The sequence below is a fragment of the Dromiciops gliroides genome, chromosome 4 (assembly GCF_019393635.1).
Source record: "Dromiciops gliroides isolate mDroGli1 chromosome 4, mDroGli1.pri, whole genome shotgun sequence".
Classification (NCBI taxonomy): Eukaryota; Metazoa; Chordata; class Mammalia; order Microbiotheria; family Microbiotheriidae; genus Dromiciops; species Dromiciops gliroides.
The window spans coordinates 117,046,540-117,069,881 of NC_057864.1; the positions used below are offsets into that span (position 1 = coordinate 117,046,540).

Here is a 23,342-nt window from a genome sequence, read left to right on the forward strand (position 1 = left end):
CCAAGTAGATGTCATATCTGCTAGTTTTTTTAATTAGCCAGAACTATAGTTTATCTGATTGACTCGAAGTGATTGAGACCAGTTATTTGATTTACTCATTATATTTCCTTAATCTGGAAGACCCTTTCCCTAAATCTTTACCTGAAATTCCGCTAATTATTCTGGACTCAATTATTGGGCTTATCTAACCCCTCCCCTCATTCTTGAAGCCTTTCTTGATTACCCTAATGGGTTGTAATTTCTCTCTTTTAAAATCTCAAAGCACATTTAAAACATTTTTTTGAATGTGTGTCTTCATTAGGTACTTCCATTCTGTCTTGAGGTATAATTACTACTATACCTGTCTAATTCAATGGATCCCAAAGCAGAGGGTGTATCATATTCAACTCTTTATATATAATGGGCTCTCAAAAAGCACAGTTTTGAATAACATGAATAGATGAATACAGTTCCAAACAACTTTTTCAGTCTCTTATCCCCTTTCCCTCAAATAAACTACTTCTCCAGACCAATTGGCCTCTTCTAATCTCACAAATAATTCAAATATATTCTCACCTCTGGTCTCTTGGAGTCTTGATCTTCTTGATACCTAAAATTCTCTCTCCTTTCCTCTCTGCCTGTCTATATCTTACTAGTATTTCAAGGCATATTTCAGGTATTATTTCTTCAAGGAAGTTTCCTGGGTCGATAATGATTTCTATCTCCTAAAAACTCATAATGCTCATTGTCTTTACCACTTGGTTGGCATATAATGTTATACAACTACGTGACTTTTTTGCATTATTGTCTTGCATTATTGTTTAATGGATATTAGTACATAGTTTGTCTTTCCAACCAAACCATACAATTCTTCATGGTGTCTGCATTTCCCACAAAACCTACCTTATGATATACATGTAGTAGGGAGCAGATAAATATTTACTGGATGACATACTCACCACTTTGTACTGTTTCTTACATAAAACTTTTGAGTTTCATCTGAACTCAAAGGTTATGCAAATACTATCCTCCCAATTTATGAAAAATGAAGGTCATTCACAGATAATCCACAGTCACACAATTAGTCAGCATCAGAATCCAGTGTTGAAGCTGAATGTAGTGATTCCAAATCCAATACTCTACACTTTTTCTCATATACCACACTGGTTTCTAATTATGAAATATTTGTTGGGCAACCAAGATACTTTACTCAAACATTTCATAGAATCACAGAACACTATCAGTGGGGAGGGAAAGCAAAACATTTAGGGGAGGGCATTGGAAAGGGGAAGGCACTTCATCTCCCTATGCCTTAGTTTCCTTATATGTAAAAAGAAAGCATTTGACAATTTTTTACTTCTAAATTTCCTTCTAGTTCTATATCCATGATTTAATAATATGGACCCAAGTAAGACTTCAATGCTTTACATTTCTTGAAATTTCTTTTAAGAGATAGCTAACTCTCGAGGACCTGAGTTCGAATCTGACCTCAGATACTTGACACTTACTAGCTGTGTGACTCTGAGCAAATCACTTAACCCTCATTGTCTCACAAAAAATAAATAAATAAAATAAGAGATAGCTAACTCTGAGTAACAACTAACATACCCTATATGTCAAGGATCACATCTGTATTCTTACCCCAACATTTCCCTTTCTTTTTATTATTATCATGCTGAAACTTTAAAAGACAAACTCGCATACATTGGTCCAGTTTCCATCTATCACTGCAAAGATAATTATAAAGAGAAAGGAGAACCAACCAGATTGAATAGGAAAGGGGAAAAAATACCTTTCAGAGAGAACAGGGCTAAAGATTTTCAATATTTTGCTTTGACTAAGATTGGAAAACATAATGAGAATTCTCCAAAGGTCAGTATTGGCCTGGAAGCTTTTTCAAAAGAAAATATAAAGGATTTAACTGAGGTCCTTCCTGATAATTCTAGAAAAATTTGCCCTGTCACTGAACTGCATGACAATTTTTTCTTACTCTGTTTTACTGAGTTCTTTAGAGCATACTAGAAGAAACAGAGTTCTAGATAGACAATGTCAAATAAACCTGAGGCAAGAAAAATATTTCAGAAAGGTTGTTTCTTTTGTTGCAGTTAGGGTGTGTGTGTGAGAGAGAGAGACAGAGAGAGAGACAGAGACAGAGAGACAGAGAGAGAGAGAGCCCTTCTTTCTTTGTGAACTTGAAGAATGAGCCAAGGTCAGGCTCAGGGGACTGATTGGGCCTTCTAGTATAAGAGCTATCACAGCAACAATCCATGTGATTGATCCATGTTACACAACCTCCCCCTTCTTCATCCTGAGTCTTCTGAGAGTTCAAGCTAGACCTTGGCAGTACATGAAAGCAGACCATATGACTCGGAAAACAGTCTGTGTTGGATACAGGAATGGCTTGTTCATTGATTCAAATCCCAGTGTTGAGGCTATGAAAGGAAGCACACTAGAGAAAGCCCTATTGAGGAAACTACTGGGAGAGATTAACTGATTGAACATAATTATTCTGAAACTGTCATTTAAAGATCAGGAATTCTTATTTTATTCAATACAAAAATTTAAAGGGAAAGCCATTTACCCCATTAAAAAATTACAACCTTGGAAAGCATTTTTTTTTTTACCACAGTCAGTTTGTATATTTCAATCTAAATCCACAAAATATTTTAACAGAAATGGTGAGAGCTCTCTAATACTGGTCACTAGATTTAGGGCAGGAAGTTAATCTTTAGTATACAAACATAGTCATCAGGGACAGAATGCCATAGTGAATAGGGAGCTGGCTGTGTGATGTTGGCTAAATCATTTCATGGGGGCAGCTAGGTGGCGCACTGGATAGAGCACTGGCCCTGGAGTCAGGAGGACCTGAGTTCAAATCTGGACTCAGACATTTAACACTTACTAGCTGTGTGACCCTGGGCAAGTCACTTAATCCCAATTGCCTCACACACAAAAAAATAATGTTCATTGGCATATGGTTTACAGATTCTGTTCCCTTCTCTTTTTAAAAAATTGGGACGTATTTCCTTCTCCAGCTCCACAACTGCTTCATGATCTTTTCAAAAGTCATCACCAGTAGATCAGCAATTATATCTGTTACTTTCTGTACCATAGCCCTTAATCATCTCAAGGGCCTGGTGACTTAGAACTCACTGAAGGCAACTAAGTGCTCCTTATTTATGGGTTTGAACCCCAATTTCTTAGAACTAAACATTTAAAAAACACTTGCAACATGAATATTATCATCCCTGGAAGAGAAAACAGATATTAGTTATGCTACATATTGTATGTGTGACCTTAGGTAAGTCACTTAATGTTTCTGGGTCTTAGCTGACTCATCTGTAAAATGAGTGGGTTCAACTAAATGGCTTCATAAGTATCTTCCAACTTTAAATTATTGCTTCTATCATCTAAGATTCTATGAGAATAAAAGTTGAGTAATCCAGTCTTTCACAGCTCATTATAATTTGTTTTCTTCATTGGTTGCCATCAACACTTCTTAATAGCAGAGATGAAAGGAACTCATTTTTATTTTGCTTAGCAATTGTCCCTCGTCTCATCTCATTCCAGGTCTCAATGACCCTGAAATTATTCTTGTGCTATCCTATTTTTCTGTTGTACACATCTGTATTTTTTCTGCCCTAGATTCTGTCTTCCATATTTATCTTTAAGCAAATTAGTTGGGTGATGAGTTCCCTGTGTCATCATGTTAGCATCATCTGGCAGATCTTTTCCCCTTCAGTGAATTCATTTGTCCATTATCTGATCTTTAGAATTCATTCTTGAGAGCTTCCCATGTTGAATGAGCAGACTATCCCTGCAAAATATTGGAGCACTGGATACTCCCTTTCCATTCTTTCTCTGAACCTATTAAATGTCTCATCTCTTCAAGTCCATGTTTTTGTCACACCATATGGAACTTTCTTTCGTTTCTTTATTGTGAACTCTAAGATGGAGTGATAATTTGTAGTCCAAGGTTCCCATTATTTATACTTAATTTCAGTTTCATGGTTTAGGTTGGTCAAGATCTGATTCAGAATTACAACTTCTCCCACAATTTCTTATGAAGGATGAAATTACCATTAAGTAAATCATGACTTTATTGGTTGCTTTTTAAACATGTGTGTGAGAGAGAACAAGAGAGAGACAGACAGACAGACAGACAGACAGACACAGAGAGAATATGTTCCAGCAGATGTCTGAATTGTTAGAATCCTTCAAAGCTCCTTATGTAATTTATCATAATGTCCAAGTGGTATGTGATGTACTCCTGTGACAATATTATTTTTGTTTCTTCTTATAATCTTCATCCAAATGTTTTCTACAATGTTCTCCCAGTACAGTTCCTGAATTTCCTCATGTGACTATATCTTCTTTATGCATAATGGTGGTAATAATAATTATTATTGTTATACTATTACACTTATTTAATGTTCTAAGTTTTTCCAAGCACTTTATATAAATTATTTGATTTTCACAATAATTCTATGAGTTAAATGCTATAACTATTGTTACTTCATTTTTACAGATGAAGAAACAGACTATGAGAGAGTGACTTGTCCAGCAGTTAAAAAGAGACTGAAGTAGAATTCTAAAATTGTACAAATCTTGGTCAAAAAAGTCTGTCTCGTTTTCCATAAATAACATTATATATCTAACATTATTGCTGTTAAAATGCTTTTAGGTGTTTTAGTTTTCTATAAATTTCAGCCCCTAAAAACCAACCTGATTGTCTGAAAAAAGTTAATGTGTTAATTTAAATAACTTAAATTTATGTTGTTACTCTCTAGGATTAAAAAAAAAATGTTTTATAGTATCTACAATAGACCCTAGGCTTGACAGTGTTTATACACACACACACACACACACACACACACACACACACACACACACGTGTATATATATAATAGAAACAACTTACTCCCTTCTCCTTTCTCTCTCTATATATCACAGACTAAATATACAATGTGATATAAAGAAGGTGTGGCACTGAGAATAAAGAATAAGTCCCTTTCTTTGATAAAGACAATGTCTTTTTAAGAATTGTCTTGAACTCTTCTGAAGAAAACAAAATCTAAGTTAGCATGTAGTTGAAAGTTTAAAAATAGCAAGGCATTTTAGAAATAACAAAAGCTTAGGAGTCAGAAAATTTGGGCTCCAATCTTGGATCTAGGTAACCTTTGGTAAACTATTTAATTCCTATATGTTTAGTTAATTTATTTGTAAAAATGAAAGAGTAACACTAGGTGATTTCTAGGGTCCGAGCTCTAAAATACTACAACTGTATTAAGTGATAGGTGAATATTTGAATTATTGGAGAATTTATCTTATACGTTTTCTTAAATTGGAAAAATAGAAAATTCTACAAAAATATTACTTTCACCATTTCTACAGAAAATCTCATAAGATAACATACCACTGTCTTTTCCTTTCAAGTAAGTTGACTTCATCCCATGTGTTCCAAAAGTCCATGTCCCTTCCAAGGTGTTAATGTTCCTTGGACCACATGAAGCGTTTTGTTTGTACTTATCTTCTGCCCTTATTATGTTCTATTAGAAGCAGGCAGTTAGCATAGTAGTTTTAGACTGCTGGACTTGGACTCAAGATAATATGAGTTCAAATCCCAACCCAAACAGTGGCCCTGGACAAATCATTTAACCTTATTCAGCCTTAGTTTCCTTATCAGCAAAATATGGATAATTATAACATCTACTTCTTAGGGTTATTATGAGGGTTGTCAACTGAAATAATATGTCTACAATACTTTGCAAGCCTTAAGGTGCTATAAAAATGTTAGCCATCATCATCACCACCATCATGACTTTGTACAGTAGTCATTGGTGTATGCTTCTAATGCTCCTGCTAAACAGTAGGCTCCATGAGGGTAGAGACCATGTTTTAATACATTTTTTCTTTCCTTTTGTTTCTATAAAAGGACCCATAAATCATAGATACCTAATCTATGTTCATTGAATTGATGCAATAACACAACAGTTCACACTTGCCACATGATTTTATAAAAGTTTTCACAATGCATTATGTATATGTGCATTCCGTCTCCCCCTGCCCTCACGGACAGATTTCATGTCTGTCTGTTAAAAATTCATACTTTCTTCATTAAAAAATAAAATAAATTTGTCCCCTTCCCTTGAGCACCTAGAACAGTTCCTGTGCAGATGGTAAGTAGCTGCTTCATTCATATCTGCTGACAGACATGTCCAATAGAATTGTCTTCTTCTACATGCCTTTACCATAAGTACAACCAACAAGCAATTACTAGTAATCCACTTTTTTTTAAATCTTTTTTTTTGTTTGTTTTTAGTGAGGCAATTGGGGTTAAGTGACTTGCCTACGGTCACACAGCTAGTAAGTGTTAAGTGTCTGAGGCTGGATTTGAACTCAGGTACTCCTGACTCCAGGGCCAGTGCTTTATCCACTGCGCCATCTAGCTGCCCCAGTAATCCACTATAAAAAGGTGAGGACGGAGACCAATGAATGAAACCAGTAATCCTAGACAATGACCATAATTCAAGTCTCAAAATCTCTCAAGAAAGTAGAGGAGAAAGAATAGCACATGCCAGTTGTAGAACCTGGAAGTTAGGGGCATTATGGCTGCATTTTAGCAGCACACTTTATCTCAGGATATCTCATACCTCAAAAGGAAACCATCCAAACCTATAGATAAGAAGAGGAGCTTTAGATTCCAATGGGAAAATATAACCTCTCCAAAATTTTGAGTAAAAGTATAGAAGATATTGTATTTGAGTTGGCATTAAGTACTAGCTTCTCCCTGACTCTTCCCACCTTGGCATTCAAATCCTTTTTAATATCTTCATGCTTTCTGTCTTGAGGCTACAGGTCAGCTGCTGTTTCTCTGTTTGACAACTTTGCCACATATCCTGAAATATCTTCAGCGTATTCTTAAGATCCTACTTCTGTTTATAACTTGATAATGTGAAAGCCTTATACTACTAAAACTGTTTCAAAATACCTAACGAAGTTCTACATGAGATTAAATATTCTTGCTGACTCTGCCTATTGATAGCTTTTGATTTTCCTGCAATAATTTGAACACTAATAAAAGTTAGATTTTTTTAAAAGTCATCACTAGTGCACAATTTCTACATATTTCAGACACCAAGTCATATATACTTTCAGATTCCTAACCTGGGGTTATCATTGCCCCAGGGGACTCATGGGAACGCCTAGAATTTATGTTGGAACTTTAAAAATGATCCATATTTTGCCCTCTCTGTCTCCCTCATCTAGTACAACCTTTTCCATTTCAGGCTGACAGGCAGTAAGTGTGATTTTGTTACCGGATGAGGTAAAAAGTAGGAAGGGGCAATCAAAGAAAATGGGAAAAGACAATAAGTCTGACAAATTGTCTTTGCCTACCTTTGATCCTCATGCAGCTATGCTGAGCTAGGTAGACCCATGCGTGAATGGCTATCATTCAACTAAAATGAAAATTATTTGTCCCTTTTCAAATTTTCCCTGAGAAGCAATATTAATGTTTTTGTTAATCCCACCTGGAGATTATATATATATATATGCATGTATATGTATATTATAATATATTATATAATATATTGTTATAGAGAATATGTTATAGAGAAAATTATATATATTTATGTATATTGGATATACATAAATTTTTTCCCAGAATGATTAGCAACTTCAAAGTTAGGTTTCCTTTAAATAGAAAGCAATTCCAAAGATTACTTACATATCTTTATGAGACTAAATCTTTTGATATACTGAGGAATTTTAAAAAATAATTGACCATGACAAATTGACATAGTAAATACTTTTATCACAATCTTTAGATTAGTCCTTTTTTTAGTATAGAAATAAGATGAAATTCTATAGACTTCTCATATTTCTAATAGTAAAAGGGCATGATTCAGTCTATCTCACATTGAAGCTAATTAACAAAATAGGGAAAAAGAATATAGGTTTTTATAGTTTAAATTAATTTCTTCTAACTCTATATTTTTGAACATCTTTTATTGTTCCCCTAATAAGGAGGTGTGGGAAAGAAGGGAGGGCATCAACACAATGGAGACCCAAATAATAATTTTAACAGATGAACTTTGCTTTTATGCAAATGGCCTTTGTTTTGTGCTCTGGTGAGCAAGCTACTGAAGCTACTGTACCAATGCTTTTGGCATTAGTACAAGACTGAATCCATGGAAGCATGTGTGTATTTACACAAAAGAGGCTTCTAAGCTACAAAACTCCCTCCTGTTTGGTTACACTAATTTCCCTTGAATGAAGTTTGTATGCAAGCCAAAACAATGGTAGTTATCCTGTCCTCTAGAGCTCATTCCCAGATGAATGTTGTGAATAATTGAAGACTTCCTAGATAGACCTGTAATATGCTATTTTTACTTCATTTGCCAATCATTTTGCTCTTTTGATCATTTTTTAATCAGAATATTGGTAACTTGGACCTTCTGTTAGCATACTAATCCAGTCCTTACTATTTTCCCAACTCTTCTCATTTTTTGATCTATTTAAATCTGACGTGGTGGTTAAGCTAAGCATCCCATTGTGACATTCAAAGCATTTCAGGTGTGTGAGGAAAATGGAAGCATCTCAACAATATAATTAAGGGGATACAGGAACAGATGAAAAACTGACACCGAATTCAAAATGGTTTGGGCCACTGGCCAGAATGTTACCTTCTTCAGTTAATGCCTAAGGCAGCAGAGATGCTAGTTCTGCCAGTAGATGGCTCTGTTCCACACAGAGTCAATCAAGGGTAAATCTGCAAAAGGGAAAAAAAACAATAATTATCCTACCTTGGCCATATCTGGTCCTAACACCAGCACCTCGGGTGGTTGTACCCCGGCAGGCCTTGATGGTCTTGTGGTAACTTCTACCCAAGCACTGCTGTTTGTGCCTCCGTTAAAAGTGCTCATTAGTATCCGGTACTCATACTTTGTCCATGGGCTAAGAGCAGCAGTTTGATCAGTAAACTTCATGGAATGATTCAGTGGGAGGGTCACCAGTGTGGTCACTTCTTCCATTCCTTTGGACCTTCTCTCAATAGTGAAGTTCTCCACTAGGCCATTAGGGAAGAGGGGCAGTTTCCAAGATATAAGCACAGAAGTTGGTGTATCAGAATAGAGTTCTGGACTGGGGATACCTTCCGGTGCATCTGGAAGAGTCCATATGGCCTGGGTCTCAGGTGAAAGAGAGCATCCTTTTGAAGTACACGCTTCTACCTGAAAATAGTAGGTACTATTGGGGCGTAAGTGAAACACTGTGCTGTTAGAGGCCTTTCCTGGAAGCACTGAATGAAAATGACCATTTTGGTAAATGTTGTAATGGGTAATAACACCATTGGGTCTTGAAGGATGCTGCCACTTGAGAGTCATTCTTCTTGACCCCACATTCAAAAGAAATGGAGGATCGATAGGTCCTGGTTCTATAAGGGAAAAGAAATGTAAGTGATCTAGACAAACTTAAGACATCTTTTTTTTCCTCCAGCAGGATAATACACATTTAGTAACTTTTAAAGCATATTTTCCTCTAGAAGGTAAATTTGAATTTTGTTTTGAGATCAAAATCTTATCAGAGGTGATTTTAGAAAATCGTATCTGATGTCATGAAACCATCCTTTAGGACATTATTACACAGGAATGCAAATGTGTAAGAAGACCATTTAGAACTGAAGTTCTAGTTTTTGTTGACATTTTTCTAGAGCGCTAGTGACTAATTATAACCAATAACATTGTCATAACCAACCTGCATATTTTACAGCCCAGTAAAGTCTTTCTGCATCTCTCATTATATATTCCATATTTTACCTCATTCTGTTTATCATTCTAATCCATGTTTTGCAATTTATCTACTCCCTGTTAATATTATAGGTGATTTTTTACTGTGACTGTGACAGAAGCTGCCGATTTAGCTCTTTCACCTACTGATAAATAAACAATGCACAGAGCTGACCTTTAGGTTAACAGGTTTTATGCTTGCTCCACTCAGCACTCTAACTGATTCAATTATCATAAAGGTTCAGGAGGCTCCATGAATACTGAAAAAGGCCCACCATATGCCTGCATAGGTACTGTGGAACAGCAAATACTCTGCAGCCCTCCAGAGAAATTCCTTAATTGTAAATAATTTCACCATGCGACACAATCAAGTCACCTTGAATGCAAACCCCTCAGCCTGCGGAGGCAAAGTGTTATTTAAGCTTTACTGGGCTGCGTTAAATTCTGCAATTTGAAGGGCTGTTAAGTTTTTCAATTGAAATTTCATTTAAAATGCAGGTGCTTTTTATTATATTGAGGCTTTACTGCTCTCTAGGTACAAGCAAGAACATGGTGCAATAACACAAATCTGGCTCAATCACTGATCAGTAACAGCTGTAATTCCAGAACATTTAGCATTCTTATAAACCACGTCCTGAAATCTATAAATTGCTACAACAGATCAAGAAAATACTATATCCCCCTTTTCTGCCCACAGCAATTTTGACATTTATGAGATTTTTCTGTGAACATTAGATTTTATTGAAAATCTTTAAAAAAAAGATATACTTGGATTTAGTAATTGTTTAAAACAGCTTTGATTCTTTTTCTTTTCTTTTCTTTCTTTCATTTTTTTTTCGGTCTTTCATTTCCTATATCTGGGGTTTCAATCTTAAAATGCAACCATGAATGCCTAAATCCTGTGACTGCATTATCTGTTCAGATTACCTTAGTACTGACAAAATTGTATAAAGTGGGATCTAAGGCATGGCTGTTCATTGGCCACTGGACTGATAATTGAGGAGCAATAGTCACTTTGTCCTTCTTATCTAGAGGAATACTTCTATCAGGCACCAGTTCTGGAATCAAGATATTTTTGGCAATTTAGGAAGTTCAGCCCATTTGAGGAAAAAAAATACAATGACCCTAGTATGAATGAAGGTCATAGGATCACAGACATAGAGATGGAAGGGACTTCAGAAGGCTACACAGTTCCTAACCACTCCCCCTCCATTTTACATATGAAAAAAAAATGAGACCTAGGGATAGATCTAAGCTTCAGTTTTGACTTCCCGCAAGGTTTCCTTTAAAAGAATTCCTAAGGTCTCCATGACATTGTTTTTCTTTTGTTATGTGGTATATAAGTACAATTGTTGCATCAAAGTGGGAATGGACCCTTTTTGTATTTAAAGATTTTTTAAAATTAGAGTCTTTTTCATGCACTATTTAATACAACTCCTGAAAGGTAGCTGTATTTCTCTGAAAAAATCAAAATCCCCTGATTTTTTAGATTGGCAAAATCAATGGTGAGAGAAGGAAAAGAAAAGGAGGGAAGGGAAGGGAAGGAAGGAAGGAAAAGAGAAGAAAGACAGGAAGGATTTTAAAAACTCTGTATTTTCTAATAAGGGTTACTAATTATTCCTCATCTTTGAGTTATCAAACTGTGAGTTTCTTCAGGGAAAAGTAACCAACAATCAAGTAGTGCATTTTCCCTTATGAGAAAGGTGAGCCCTTTATTTCTTTTGAATAAGATGCTAGTATCCACAATACTTGCACTTCAAACCCCCACAGAGCCCAGTCTTTCCTTAAAGATGATCTCTTATCTAGGGAAGCAAGAGATGCTCAATTTCAATTTCACAATCCTCCTCCCCTTCCAAACCATCATATATTTTATTAGCTTCCCTGCCTAACTGAGTGTTCATTCTCCTCTTGTTGCAGTCCTTAGACTCATGCAGTTCAGAAGGGAAATCTCCAAGTGGTTTCCTAATTAGCCTCTCTGTATAGGAAAGTGTTAAAGACTGGCTCTTCCCAACCTTCTTTCAATTTAGTGCTTTTTTAAAATGACAAGCCGAATCATCTAATTCTATATATACAAATCAACTAGCATGCTACTGCATGGTTGAAAGGGTCACCACAATTATGTAAAACATGAGTAATAACTATAATTGGGGTAGTTTGCTAATACAATAAAAAGCTCTGAACATGAGAAAAGTTATGCTCACAGCAGTAGCTATCACTTTCTAAAGTAAGAATTCATGGATGAAATGACATGAAAGAGATGGTTATAAAATTTTAATGGAATGATAAAAGGCAAAAGTCAGCCTCTCAGCTGAATTCTTAAAATCCCTATATATCACAATCAGCTCCTTAACTGTAAAATCAATGTGGAGTATAACATGTTGTCAATGCGGTTGTCACTGGAGGGAGGGCCGGGAATTCTGACAGCTACACAGCTCAGCTGGCCAATGATGAAAATAAACCATAAAGCTCTTTCCTTGGGTGTAATTGTTTAGAGAACTAACTCCTGGAGAAGGGAACATGGGCATCCTTTCCGTTAAGACCCTGGATTCATATTTCAGGCCGTTTCATTACAGCATTAATAATAGAGAGTAGTTTCATTTTGGCAAATGAAATTATCTTTTATGGGAGACGATTTTGCTCATATGCTTTGGAAAGTTCAGTCTCCCCTGAAAAACGAAGGCAGGAGATGGTGATTAATCTTTTCTAATCCCATATCCGGAACCAGAAAGGTTTGTTTGTTTACTTTTTACTAGAATTAGGAAGCCTTTATTCCCAGAGGGCTGCGTATGTTTGTGGAAACACTTTGGGGAGCCTGACAGCCTGAGTGTGAAATTCTCAGTGGCTGAATGGATCTTCTGGCCTTGCCTTCTCTTAGGAGATACTAAGGAACACCTAATTTTCCTGAAACAACTTCTAACCATTACAGGTCCCCCACCTGACCTCTTCATTATACTGAAATGCCATCCCCTCTGGATTTACATTCACTCTACTCATTAACACTGAAATCTACTCCCAAACCTATCCAAAGCAGCCCTCTCTCCTCCCAGACTCTAATTGCTAACTTCTCCATTCACTAACAGTGTCCTCATCAGGACATCTAGGGGGTCATCTTTGCCTCTACTCATATTCAATGACTCACAGGTTCTCACTGATTTCTCCTTTAATATGTCCTCAGCATTTCTACTGCTACTTACCAGGTTGCCTCAAGTCTTTTCCACAATTCATCCTGCATACTAGCAGACTAATCTCATAACATTATACTCACTATTATTTCCTTGCTCAAGAACATAGAGGACAAACCTTTGATTATGTGGTTTCATGTCCTAGCTCTTCCATTGCTTGGTTTTGTGACCTTGGACAGGTCACTCAACATCTCTGAGTATTTTATTATTAAATTGCATGGGATCATTGTATATCTATAACAACTGAATACACATGGTAAGCACTTAATACACGTTGAATGTGTTTGCTCTCTTACATGATGTAGAGGTGAGTCAAACCCTATAGTTTGATAGTTAACAAAACTTTTAGATATTCACTTGAGAGAGTCTAATTGATATGTTAACAGAAGGGAAAAGTGAATTATTCTATTCCCTAATAAGCTATGGATTCCCTGTGAACCTTAGCCACATCTGCAGACTAGAAGGCTGCTGGTAATAGAGGGACTGGTATTTAATAGTCTTTAAGTGGGTGAACCAATATTGTTCAGATGGTGGTGAATTACTTTTCTCAAATTTCACTAAGAATAAGACCAAAGGGAATTTTAGCAAAAGACATTTAAGTTAACTGTCAGTAAGAATTTCCTGACTATAGGGAGAGCGAAATATATATTGTCAAGAAAAGTTATGGAGTACTCTAATTTCAAGGTTTTAAGAAAACTGTACTGATTGGTTTAAGAATGGTTCAACTGTGGAACAAGGAAATGAATGGAAACCACCTACCAACTAAAATCACAGAGGATATTTATTCAATCTCCATATGATTTTCTACCCTGCCACCTTTAGGAAGGGCTATATTTAAACTAGTCTTAATAGAATGAATTTTATTTTAAATAACTTACAAAGTAGGAAACCAGGAAACCCCACACTCCTAGTAACTCATTCTGAACTTGAACTCTTACTAATACGTCATAGATATATGAGATTTCATTGTTTATAGCATATTAGATAAGCCTTAGTGAGGCTCAGCAAAGTTAAGTGGCTTACTCATTGTCACATACCTAGAAAATATGAGAGGAAGGATTTAAATTCAGATTTTCCTGATTACATGCTCAGTGTTCTATGGGATGGAGCAGATAAGTGGCTCATTGGAAAGAACTCTGGGCCTAGAGTCAAGACGTCCTGAGTTCAAGTGTGGTCTCAGATAATTGGTAGCTGTGTAACCCTAAGTAAGTCATTTGCCTCAGTTTCTTTTTCTGTAAAATGAGTTGGAGAAAGAAATGGCAAAGGATCTACTGTCTTTGCTAAGAAATCACCAAATGGGGTCATGAAGAGTTAGACACAACTGAAATCACTGAATAACAATACTGCTCTATTGGACAGCTGTCAATGACATATGATATACACACACATAGTATATAAACAGGTTGATATATATAGATATATATAGACATATATATATACACATGTGTATATGTGTGTATGTATTCATACATAAACGGTGTGTATATGTGCATGTGTATATGACTTTATGGATATTCATGCACACAAATATGACTGGGTACATATTAAGCATTTAATAAATTCTTGTTGACTGTCTATACTACATCCCTGTAGCTAACTTAATTTCCCCAACTATGGATTTGGAACTCATTATCACCTTTCTTGAAGTGGAGTTACAGGGATCTTCAAGAAATTAATAAAGTGGTATAATTATTTTCGTATATACTATAGAAGATGATAGATTACAACAAAATGACCTATTATGGACTGTGTGGCAATCTATTTAATGTATTTGGGTATAACAGAAAATATGTCTTATACATAATAAATAGCATTAGATAAAGAAAATGGGAATGGTCAACACTGGGTTACTCTGATTACAGCTGCCAATGAATTTTCCTAGGTGTTCCAGGCTATCATCCCCTGATTGAAGTCTGTGCTCTGATTCATGGCTACTCACTAGTATTTGACCATCTTCAGCTAAGAGAGGAAATTCAAAACAGCTGCTGTAGCCCTTAAGAATTTTCAGTTGAAATTTGAAGACCTAAGGTATAAAAGTTATTGTTAAATAATTGCACAGTAGCCAGTGGATTTCTCCATACTTTTTTTTGAGTTGAAATCCATCCAGAAGGATGTTGCATGGTCCAGAGTCCCATTATATTCATTTAGTAAATAAATGATTTGAGAGAGAGAAAGGTTATTAATATTTTTCAATTTAATACCTAAAAGCTCCCATATTATCTATTCAGGCTACTGTTGAAATTAAGTTAATATAACTTTGTTAATTTTATAATTAATACAACATTACTATATTCATTGGCTTACTAGATCAGCAAGTGCTTTTTAATCCTCACAATATTATATTAATATAATAATATCCAAGTTATTTTAACAATTAGAAGACACATCCTTGTTCTTTCAGGGTGACTGGGAAAATATTTTACCAGCAAAACACCATATGTAGTAGTAATAGGCAGATATCTTACTTGTGTTTTAAAATCAGCTTTCTTCATTTATCTCCTCTAATCATGAATCTACAGAGGAAATCTCAGTGTGCAATCTAGATGCCTGCTTCATTGTTTAATGCATTAAACTTGTCAGTATTCTAAGGAGATAATCTTTAGAGCAATTGCAGGGAAAGGTCTTTAGAATGGAGAGAGGGAGAATAAATCTCATAGTACTACTGAGGCGGTTCATGTTTCTTCATTAAAGATAATGAAATCCATTGATATAACTATACCCCACCCTCATTTTAGGATGTTTTCATTTTTTTTTCCTCTTCAAGAAAACTAATATGTCAGGGATGCAGGTTGGGATATTAAACTCTATACTACACTAATAACAAAATGTTTTAATAGCATGCTTGTTTTATAATTTAATTTATCAGAAAGTTTGCATGTTTTAAAGTAGACAAATGCACCTGTTAAGCCACTTTACCACTCCAGCATCTTTTTTGGGGGGCGGGGCAATGAGGGTTAAGTGACTTGCCCAAGGTCACACAGCTAGTAAGTGTCAAGTGTCTGAGGCTGATTTTGAACCCAGGTCCTCCTGTCTCCAGGGCTAGTGCTTTATCCACTGCACCAACTAGCTGCCCTGCAAGCTAGATCTTAAAAGCTGCTCTAAAAGCTCAAACATATGCAGACCAATTCCTGAAGTGAATTGTATTAGGCTACTACTATCCTTATGGAATAACAAGCATCTGCCATATTTATGACATATTTCCCTGTGTCTAGATATTTTCCATTTTTCTCCATCACTTCTACCTCTCAACCACACACATGGAAGAGAAAAAAAAGGAATTGATTGTGTTTTCCCTTGAATATATACTTTTCAGTTCTCTTTTAAAACAGCACATGATTTTTGCACAGCAGAAGCATGGGGGTCCCTGAGACCCTTTCAGGGAGTCAATCAGGTCAAATTTATTTACATAATAATGCAAGAAAATATTTGCCTATTAAAATACTCCTTTCTGTCCTACCTACTTATCTGAGATCAGGTTTTCTTCACCCAAAGCATGTTACAACTGATTGAATACAAAACCGGATATGAGAATCTGACTGTCTTCTATTAAGCTAGACATTAAAGAGATTTGTGATTAAATATATGTATATATATATATATATATACATATATATACACACAATACATATACAAACATATATATAATTTGCTTATATTGTATATATTTATATTTGTATATCATTTATATTTATATTTACATATAGATATAAAGCATCTCTTTTTTGTTTTGGAAAATAATTAATTTTCATAAGATATTATGTTAACATGTAATAGGTTTATCATTATCATTAAATGAATAAAATTTTAGCAGTTTTAATTTCTAATTATCCATTATTATGTGGGCAAATATCAATAGATGTAACCCACATAAACAAAAGCTATTTGTGGTCCTCCCATTTTTTTATGAATGTAAGGGTGCCCTGAGACCAAAAAATTAGAGATCTGCTGGACTTTGAGACAGGATAACAGGTTTCAGATTCTGGCTTTAACACCTAGCAATTAGCCATATTGTCTTGGACAAGTCTCTTAACCTCTCTGAGATTCAGTTTCCTTATCTGTAAAACAGGCATAATGATAGTTTCATTGTCTACCTAAGAGAGTATTAACATTTATTTATTATTTTTCAAAGTTGAGATAATTTACTTTTTGTCCCATGCAGTTTTCATTAATGGTTTCTTGAAATGTAGCTCTGAAAAAACAGGCCTTTAAAAAGCCTCATTGTGTTTCAAATGGAGCTACTTGACTGAGACTGGGCATTGCCTCAGACAAACTGACACCTCAGATCTTAATTTAGAAAGGCCAAGGTGACCTACCACATCCTGGGCCATTGCCAGTTGTCTTGATTTTTGTTTTGCCATTGAACTTTGAATGGCTATGGAGGAGAGAATGAGGCTGACGACTTTGTGCAGATCTGCTTCAATCAAATCCAAATGTGCAAGTCAAGACATCACTCTTGTCATTGGTGCTCTTCAGGAGCAAAGGATGAACAACAAGTGGGCATGGATGAGATGTGTTCTACATTACTGGAGCTAGTGCAAGTATTGAGATTTGTTGTTCAGTTGATTCATTTGTGTCCAACCCTTTGTGACCCCATTAAAGGTTTTCTTGACAAAGATACTAGAGACATTAGGCATTTCTTCCTCTAGATCATTTTACAGATGAGAAACTGAGGTAAATAAGGTTAAGTCATTTGCCTAGGGTCACCCAGCTAGTAAGTGTCTGAAGCCACATTTGAATTCTGGAAGACAAGTATTCCTGACTCCAGGTCTGACGTTCTAACCACTATACTACCTAACTTCTCCTCACAAGGTTTTGGGTTGTTGTTTTGTTTTGCTTTTTCTTTGGCAAGGAAAGTTATTTGTAAACATTAAAAGTATAAAAGTGAGTTATTATATGGAAAATGCCCTATCTTTACTGAAGACAAGAAAGTTTAATTTAAGATACAGCCAATTGCTTGAAATGAATGGGGAAGGCTACTGAGCATTCATGTTTCTATACCTTTCCTCCCTCTCTATTCCACTTAATTTTTCTGGAAACAAAAGTAATGCTGCTAGCATCAACAGTGCTTCTCCCACCTTGCAGTGTGGGGGTCTGGCAAATTCCTCCAATATAATTTTAGGCAAAAACCCTGAAATTAGTTTCATTTCCTTGCAAATTCTTTCTTTCTCTCCATCTGGCTCTCTCTCCTCCATTTCTCTCTCTGTCACACATGATAGTCTTGCTTAGGACTACTCTTTGACTCTAATCAAAGAGGAATTTCAAGCTCCAAGGCAAAAATGTTCAATTAAGCTTACAAAATCCATCACAGTCTAAATCTGGGAGCAGTACTAAGTCTCGGTGTTTAGTGGAGGCTTTGGCAGCATGGACACTAGGTTGTGTGTTAAAGTAATCAGCACATGCTTTACAGAAATAAACTGTGGTAAGGACCTCAAAGATGAACGAAAGCTGGAGCGGGGGAAAGTTGGTGTCTTGAGACCCAGGTTATCCTAATTCCTTACTATTTCATTCCCATTCTAGAAAGCAAAACTTAGAGTGATGATGACAAACTTCAATATACTGTGAGTGAATCCAATAAATAATAGCTAGCGTTGATATAGCCCATCAAAGTTTACAAAGGTCTTTATCAATATTATCTCATTTTACCCTCAAATAACCCTGGGAGGTAGATGCTATTATTATCGTCACATTTTATAGCTGAAGAAACTGAGGTTAAGCGTCTGGGTCACACAGCTAGAAAGCAACTGAGGCAGAATTTGAACTTGGGTTTTCCTAATTCCAGGTCTCGTTCTCTATCCATTTCATGAACTAACTGCCATGATGGCAACATCTAATTAGGAAAAAAAAACTATACACCTTCATTTCTGTACCATATCATACCAACACTCCTAATACACAAATAACTAATAAATTTATGGGAACCACTATCTGTAAATAAAAAATGCAGAATTTATAAAAATCACTAAGCATAATTTTGTAATTCTCCCTATTTCAACAGTTTTAAACCATATATAAATGTGGAGTTCATATAACATAAATTTGGAAAATCATCCGATATCTTAATGGCATCCTTAAAAGTAGTCACTGAATAGGTTGCTCTACAGTCAAATAATTTTTAGTAAAATAAGCTATCTTAATGAAAAAAGTAATAAAATTATTGGTGTTGCAAATATTACAAAGTAGCCATTAAAATGATTGGGACAATGGTGCATCATATAATCTACACATGGAGAGAATTTTTTTTTAATACAAAACCTAATTCCTTTTACCCTAAGAGAAATCAGATCTTTAAGGGAAAGTGAGAAATCTTGTCTTCCTTTGGGGTAGATTTCTAATACATCAGAAATCTGTTCTTGAGCCTTTGGGTCAGTTATTTTGCATATATCTAAGAGTTTAAAGGATTAAGATGTAAAGAGCCAAAATAGTATGCCATGGTATTATGCCTAGTCTGGGAGAAAAATACCCATTTAACGCCAAACTATAATTTCTGCATGTACAAACTATGAAAAGTATTTATGAGCATAGAGAATGAAAGGCATGGGTAGTGTGGCTCCCCTAGGACAATCAGAAGAAATGGTTACACCCAGTTTAAAATTATCTTAATTTTAGAGTGCTTGATAAGAGACTTCATTTTATTTATCATATGTTCCCAAATCTAACACAACCTTAATGCATTTTCTGCAAGCTGCATACATTCCTGGTGCTTGGACTGCCAGCGGCACATAAAGAAAATTCATGTATTGTTTGTGTTTATCTGGTTGCAAATAGTCTAACACTACACTGACCAAGTTGGCTGGAACAAACATCTTTTATTAACACATGTTTAACATGACTTAAAATATTCATAGGAAATGTGCATTATTATTATTTGGCATCAGCACACTAGATTTTTTAAAATGCATAGAATTGGGTACTGGTGGCACACAAATGTAAATGACAAAATATTTGAAAAATCTATTAAAATTCCCCACAGCCTTTTCCTTCCAGGAGAGCTTATCTTTATACCCAAGGATTTGTTTCCCCAACTATAAATACTTTTCTGCCTACGTTTGGCTTTATTTGATTGTTTCAGCTTCATCATAGGTTTGATGGAAATCACTGTTTTGAAATATAAGACGAAAATATGGACTTTGATGACCCATTTTGGCAGACAGATTTTTTAAAAAATCTGTGGATGATGCAGTGAAATATGCTTGTTGATGGTGTGAAATTCAAATGCGGGCATGAGGTGACTTCTCTGTTTCACTGTGTAAGATGATATGTGAAATTTCTACATTGGAAATTGCACTTAGGAGTGTGAGAGATGCTGGTCAGGATCAAATATGAAGTGCAGTTGTGGCAAGGAGCTGTCAAGATGGGTGGTTTTATAAGCAATGAGATGAAGCTCTGACAGAAAGACTGCTCGTGCCCAGTGCCAATCACTCAGTCTTTGTCAACTCAATTGCACATCCTTTCAGCAATGGCATCCATCTCCATTGACACCCAAAATATAGAGTACACTGTCACTGTGTTTCAGAGGTGAAAATACACTGGTAACTTCAATTGGAAAGGCAAATCGCCAGCCCGAATCTTCACATTGATGCAAACCGCCTCAGAGGGCACACACAGAGCATTTACCCAAAGGAATAACTTATCTATTTGAAGTGGGGTGTTCTTTTTAAATATATGATAGGTTCATGGATGTGGATGTATGTTAATAAGACTTACCCATGAATGAAAGGTTAAGGCATATTTCGTTTCCCTGAGTCTATTAAGAATGGAACTTTGTGTAGTAGACACAGTATGCAGAGAGGAAGTGTGGCATAGCCTGGCTTAAATCAAGAAGACCTGAGATCAAGCCTTGCCTCTGACATTTAATAGTAGGTAAGTCATTTACAGTTGCTGAACTTTAGGCAAGTCTTCGAGACTGTGTAGTTATAGATGGCTTACAATCAGTGGAGGGAGCCACCACATTGACAAAATCCAGATCATTGAAATATTGATAGTTCTCTGCACCCAGTGTTCTATGTTTACTTCATTATAATCCCCACCAGGCATAGAGTGGAAAAAAAAAGATGGGCTGTCATAAACCATACAAAAGGATAGGTCACCCTCTGTTTCTAGAGGATACAGCATATCTGGCCACATAGGTAGAAGTGATTCTGCATACAGATGTTCAACCCACATTGTTAACTGGCAATGTTTACTTTAGGATAAATAGGTAAGCAGGGGTGATGCAGGAAGCATGTTAATGTAGTGAAGTTGCATTGCTTACTGGTTTCCCTACAATATCTGGAATCTGGCTTCATTTATAGAAGGAGATAAGGTTAATCCCAGCCGCCATCATATAAGGAGTGGGAACCCAGGTGGAAACTGTAGTCACTGAAATGCCACTCCTACAGGGCTAAATAGAAATTATAGGTGACAAAGGGAGAGTTTTCTTCACTCTATAGCCTAACAGAACATGGAGTAGCCTTTTAAGTATCAAAATCTGTGAAGTATTTTCCCCCTTCTTTAAAGCTTATATGATTAAATAAATAAATATCATTATGGACAGTAATATTTAATACTCAAACCAATTCTCCCCAAACGTAAATTACTCCCTGAGAGCAAGTTAGGTACTTTTGAAGGGCACATTAACTCAATTGGTCCTCAAGGGAACCATTTGGCAAATCGTGAGTGAAATGCAATAAATGGTCCCCCAAGGTCTAGCACACATTAATATACAGGTCAGAGTGCTCAACTTACATATAAGAAGAATGCTCCCTCTAAGGGAACCTGATTCTTTGAACAACAACAAAAAAATAAAATAACAATACATGCACACATATTCATATTTTATTGTATATTTCATATATGTGCATTTTCAAAGAGATTAAATTTATGATGCATTCCTTAAAATATCTCTACTTACTTGTAAGGGAGGCTAAGGGAGAAAAGAAATAACCAGATAGGCCAGCTTTAATATAGTTGTATAATAATAGGATTGAAATAATAAATATAGCCAATTTTTTTAGCTGGAGACTTAAAGCAAGAAAAAAGATTGATTCTGATTCTTTATATGTCACTGACATAGTCAAATTAAGGAATCTATACTGAAAATAAAACTATCTGTAATTTGTATTATTTCAAATGCTAGTAATCATACATACATATATAAACACATGCACATTCATACTACATGCACACATACATATATGATCAACATACAGACTTCCTAATGGTAGGGACCCATCCTGTTCTTTGCTAAGCAACTAACCTGGCAATCAGAGTTGTAATTAAGTTGGGGCGAGTGGGACTTTGCCTCAGGGCATTGATATTTAGAGAGCCAAGCTTCTCCCTCTAGCAGTCAATAAAAACTTGGTCCACTGGCCCACACCTTGAATCTTTCTGCTGTCTTCACATCTCTAGTTCCTGAGATCATCTGCATTACTTAATGGGTTCAAGAGAAATAACTGTTGACATACCTCTCCCAGTGGCATAATATTCTTACCCTTCTTCCACTACCTGGGGATGAGTTTGGGGGGTCAACAACTGTTAGCTATATTGCAGGGGGGAAGGCCAGATTTTCTGGGGTGATGGACTAGTGCTCTCCCAAAACAACTAAACCTGATTATTAGTGCTTGTATGTTTATTGGGAGGTATACAATGAAGGTCAATATCAATACATCCTGGATGTGCATTCCAAGGAAGTTTTGCCTTGGCAGACCCTGCCCTGGTCCCTCTTTTGAAATAATTTCCTCAGTAACAACCTCATAGTTTTTATTTGAGATCTCCTCCTAACACTCTTACCCAAAATCCCCCTTCCCTCAACCCTGCTCAGGTACTGAAATTCAGACTAATGACTGTGACAGCAAAAAGTTTTTACAACCCAGTCTCAAAAGACACTGGCTGATTTGAAAAAAATGACTTGAGAAACCTAAAAGTTCAAAGATGTGAAATCCTGGTTCACTTTGTACATACAAATTGAATTTATAGTGGGGAGAATTCTTGAGCTTTGTTTATATACACTGAATCCTATTAGGGCAAATATATTCAAGAACATCATTTTTTCCCAGTGAATCTGGGCAAAGCCATACAGAAATAATAAGGAACATTCTCCATGTTGGGTACATCAGCCCATCCAACTATATACCATTGTAAATCAAAAAGATAGCTATTTTCTCTGAATTAGAATTTCTTTCTTCAGTAGAGAGTCAAATACTACAAAGAGGCTGCTTTCAGAAATAATTCATGAAGGCTCTAGCTAAGCATTCTCATATCAGGATGAGAGAAGTAGGGAGCATATAGGTGATCAATAAACATTTATTGGCAAACTTAAAACTGTGAAATCCTTTCAAATAATAAAACAACATCAATAATAATGGCAAACTAGCTTGCACAGTGGTCAGAGCCCCAGGTCTGGAGTCAGGAAAAC

The 23,342-nt window shown here is 35.8% G+C and overlaps 1 protein-coding gene across 1 annotated transcript in view; it reads right to left on the reverse strand.

Annotated features, from left to right (window-relative positions):
• USH2A (usherin) overlaps nucleotides 1–23,342 on the reverse strand; it is a 1,082,898-nt gene that overhangs the window by 318,437 nt on the left and 741,119 nt on the right. The window contains exon 40 of the mRNA XM_044004202.1: nucleotides 8,787–9,415. Within this exon, the coding sequence (XP_043860137.1) occupies nucleotides 8,787–9,415 (629 nt within the window). The remainder of the gene's footprint in view (nucleotides 1–8,786; nucleotides 9,416–23,342) is intronic.